Below are 4,067 nucleotides of genomic sequence, written 5' to 3'. Positions count from 1 at the left end.
CTGCCGTGAATCGAACTGTAGAATAATGCTGTTTTATAAATTATTTTATTAATTTGTTTTGTTTCTAAAAAATATTTATTTTTTGAAATTACAAACTAATGCATTTATGCAACATCTTGATATGGTCAATGAATTAAATGCTGTTTTATAAATTATCTTATTAATACTGTGTTTCTAAAAAAATATTTCGTTTTGTATTCCAGACCAAAAGGATCTGATTGTGGCATTGTCAACGTTAACATTCCGACTAGTGGTGCTGAAATTGGTGGAGCATTTGGTAAATACTCAGCAAAATGTTCTTCTTTTGTGATGGTGGGAAGAGAAATAATTTTTTTTTTTTTTTAATCAACTGTTAACTTGTGTTACACAACCAATGATTCTCCTAACTGTAGTATACTCTTGAACCAGTGAATCTCGAGCCTCTGTGTAGCTACTGAACCTGCTAGAAACAAAAACCAAATCTTCCTTTTATCACACCTTTTCATTTTAAAGAGACACATTGAACATTGTGTTTCTGATATACAAAATCACTTGATAGCATAATCATGGTTGAAATCTTTTCATGATGTTATTTAGTTCCAGCTGAAATACTTCACAGGCATTCCAGCTGTGACTGTCGTGACCTTTCTTTTGTTTCAAGACCTAGGATGTTTTTGATGTCATTATTCCATGTGATGATCTTTTAATGATAGTAGCTTGTGATATGAAGGAGATTTGGTGGTTATTTCTAGTAGATTGACTTGCAAATCGACCGGTTGTACTTATTTCTATTGAAACTAAATGTATAGTATTGAATCAAAATCTTATCAAGAGTCACAATTGGTGTGAGGTTCCTATGTTAGACTTTTAATGGTATTCATAAGATCAGATGTTACTACTGCTAATATATTTTGAAGACAATCTAACTCTGTTTGCTCCAATTTTCAGTGAACAAAAATTGGTGTTTGCTGCTCTTCAATGGTTCTGTACACGAGTATTTATTACAAGGTCAAAGTAGCCTCCTTACTGTTTGAGAGTAAAAACTGAATTGATTCTAATAGTTCACAGTAAGACTGTAGTTCTGTATATTTTAGTGAAAAGAAAGCCTAGTCTCTTTACAAAATTGACTTTAGAACTGACGATGAGAGCCTTGCATGAGTTGAGGTTTCTTGATTTGGTTGGTAAATTATGTCCCTTTTGAAATTTGTCCTGACATAGCTTCTAATCATGAACGTGCGTGCGTGCGCGTGCGCGATTGACTTCCTTCAGTTTCTGCCTACAAAATTCAGTTGTAAGGTTTTGGTCAGTCCAGGGATATAGTAGAGGACACTTACCCAAGGTGCCATGCAGTGAGACTGATCTCAGAGCCCAATGGTTGGGAAGCAAAGTTCTTAACCTTACAGCCAGTCTATAAAAAGAAAACTGAAGCCAGTAAAAGAAAATGAAATAGAGAATTATTCTTCTGGAATGACAGTTGTTAGCTTTGATTTGATAATCTAATCCAATGTGTCCCATTTAAGTCACTACGAAGATATCATCAGAAACTATTTAGCCCTTCCGGCCCAAATATTCTGTCTGTTTTATGTTGAATCTGGTCACATTCAGCCTCTCATACCTGTTAATCGAAAAATAAACAATCACATTCTCGTAATCTTGAAGCTACAGGATGTTACATGATTAATTTTTTAAAATGTGAATAAACAAACATCAGTTTTGACAAAGTAATCTTAATACTAAAGGGCTAAAGATGTTCTACTGTTTATAATTGTTGGTTTTGTTGTCTGTTATTTCAGGGGGAGAGAAACACACCGGAGGTGGTCGAGAATCTGGTAGTGATGCCTGGAAACAATATATGCGACGATCAACATGGTAATTCTCTTTAACTTCTACTTAAAATTTTTATTTCGATATTTTGAACACTTCTGTGGTGAGTAATAATGGGACCAGTTGGTACCATAATCAACTTTTTGGTTTCTTATTTTCAGTGATAGCCATTTCACTTGGTTTTGCTGTAAAAGGCTTGTATGCTAGAATTTCATTAATCTTCTTTCTAATTGAAGTTTGTGTTGATGATCTAATTAATCATATATGAGAAGATGAGTGTACGGGAAAGAGTTAGGATTAGTGGCAGTTAGTTTCTAACCTGATACTGCTAATCTAAGCTTTATTTATTACCAATACTGTCTTGAAGTAATAGCTTAGGCTGTTGTGTTGCACATCTCTCCAGCCCAGTCCAAGGAGAAATAGAAGTCTTATGATGATGTATGTAGAACAGGAGATCAGCAACCGTGCTGGTGTCTCAGTCCAAGGAAGATTAATAGTTCTTTTTAATGTTTGAAAATGGCAGCAAGCTGGCTGAATCGTTAGCACATCAGGCAAAATGCTTAGTGGCATTTCATCTGTCTTCACATGCTGAGCTCAAGTTCTGTTGAGGTTGATTTTACTTTCCATCCTCTTGGAGTTAATAAAATAAGTACCAGTTGAGCTATGGTGTTGATGTAATTGATTTAACTCCTCCCCTGGAATGAAATTGCTGGCCTTGTACTGAAATTTGAAACTAGTATTTGCAAAGGGAAAGGGCAATGGATTTGAAAGCCAGTCCACTTAGCTGTAAGTGCAGTTGACATTTGGAAGAAACTGAGTAACAATGATTGACATGTTGAAACTTGATTTCAGTACAAATATTCATTGATACTGTTGTTCACAAATACATACAACTAAAAAAATTTTTTAAAAACTCAAATGATTCATTAAGTTTAAGTGGTGGTGGTGCGGAGCCTAGTGATTAAGGTGGTGTACTCATGATCTTAAATTCGTGGTTTTGATTCCTGGACAGAGTAGTGCATTGTGTCCTTCATTTCGTGTTGCTCTAGTCCACTTTTCTGAGTTCCAGTTATAGCTGGGAAGTTAATCCTGTGATGGATCAGCATCCCATTCAAAGAGGAATGTTGTCATCCCGGTCCCTGTATGCCTTGGAAATGATATTAAGCTCTGGCCTTCTGAATTCTGGAACTCGAGATGGACCTAATAAGTTGAGGCTTAGGACATTTTTGCAAGTGTTCACACAGTTTATAGCTTTAAAAAAAAATTTTTTTTTTTCACTCCATGTCAATGTGGGTTTGCTATAAATAATTTTTCTTAAAATGGCCGTTATATTTCTTTGCTTACTTGCTTCTTTCATGCTTTTGCTTGATGAGGCTGAGGTCATCTCAGGTCAGTGGTCTCAGAAATGTCATCATGCGTAGAGCTAACCAGGTCCACCAGTATTCTCCATCACTGGCAGTCTCGTGCCAGCCCCTCTGCATCTTCCAAGGAAGGCTCTGAGAAAGAGGATTGATAGCAGAGCCCTATTACATTTCTTTCTACTTTCTCTTACAGTTTCTATTTCTTTATAAAAAAAATTGAACCAAACATTTTGTATTGATTTTTAACATATTTCTCTTTTTATTATATTTTCTAGCACCATCAACTACAGCAAAGAATTACCTCTTGCCCAAGGCATCAAGTTTGAATAAAATGTTGACAGGCCTGCTTCTTTAGAAACAGATTCTACCAACATTTCAAAATGATTCCATGGTGCATTTTGCATTCATTTGTTTAAGCTTGAGATTATTGATCTGGTATTTTAGACTAGATTATTGACCTGTATCAAAGTCTCTTTGGTTACTCTGATAGATGAAATCATGTCAATCAGTATTCCCTCTCTCCACTTTCAATTACATACATTCACTCATGCACACACACACACACGATCCTTATTCCCTTTTGAAGAAAATTTAGTGAATTGATGAAGGAATTTGAGCTAGAGCAGTAATAGCTTATCAAATTTCACAAAATATTTTTGTAAAAGACAAATATGCTGAATAAAAGCTGTATAAAAATGTGTTGTACTTTACTTTTTATTTTTGTTTTTTTAGTTTTTGTGTTTTGTGAATTGAATTCACAAAATCTAAAGGAAAATATTTTCGTCTGTTTTTACATCTGCTTTTCTCTGCTAGCATGGGTTACATGAATGTTATTGAGGTATTGTTTTACAGCTGGATGTCTTTTCCGATACTGACCATTTACCTTAATTTTAATTTTTTTTT

General features: G+C 34.8%; 1 protein-coding gene across 1 annotated transcript in view; it reads left to right on the top strand.

Annotated features, from left to right (window-relative positions):
* The window catches only part of LOC106871909 (alpha-aminoadipic semialdehyde dehydrogenase), a 30,889-nt gene extending 27,027 nt beyond the window's left edge, over nt 1–3,862 (top strand). The window contains exons 17-19 of the mRNA XM_014918666.2: nt 204–277; nt 1,773–1,848; nt 3,440–3,862. Coding sequence (XP_014774152.1) covers nt 204–277; nt 1,773–1,848; nt 3,440–3,494 — 205 coding nt within the window. The 3' untranslated portion in view covers nt 3,495–3,862. The remainder of the gene's footprint in view (nt 1–203; nt 278–1,772; nt 1,849–3,439) is intronic.
* Nucleotides 3,863–4,067: the final 205 nt, after the last annotated feature.

Source organism: Octopus bimaculoides, chromosome 12 (genome assembly GCF_001194135.2).
Source record: "Octopus bimaculoides isolate UCB-OBI-ISO-001 chromosome 12, ASM119413v2, whole genome shotgun sequence".
In the NCBI taxonomy this organism is placed as follows: domain Eukaryota; kingdom Metazoa; phylum Mollusca; class Cephalopoda; order Octopoda; family Octopodidae; genus Octopus; species Octopus bimaculoides.
Note: the sequence above shows the minus strand (reverse complement) of the source record. Positions and strands in the feature narration are given on the sequence as shown.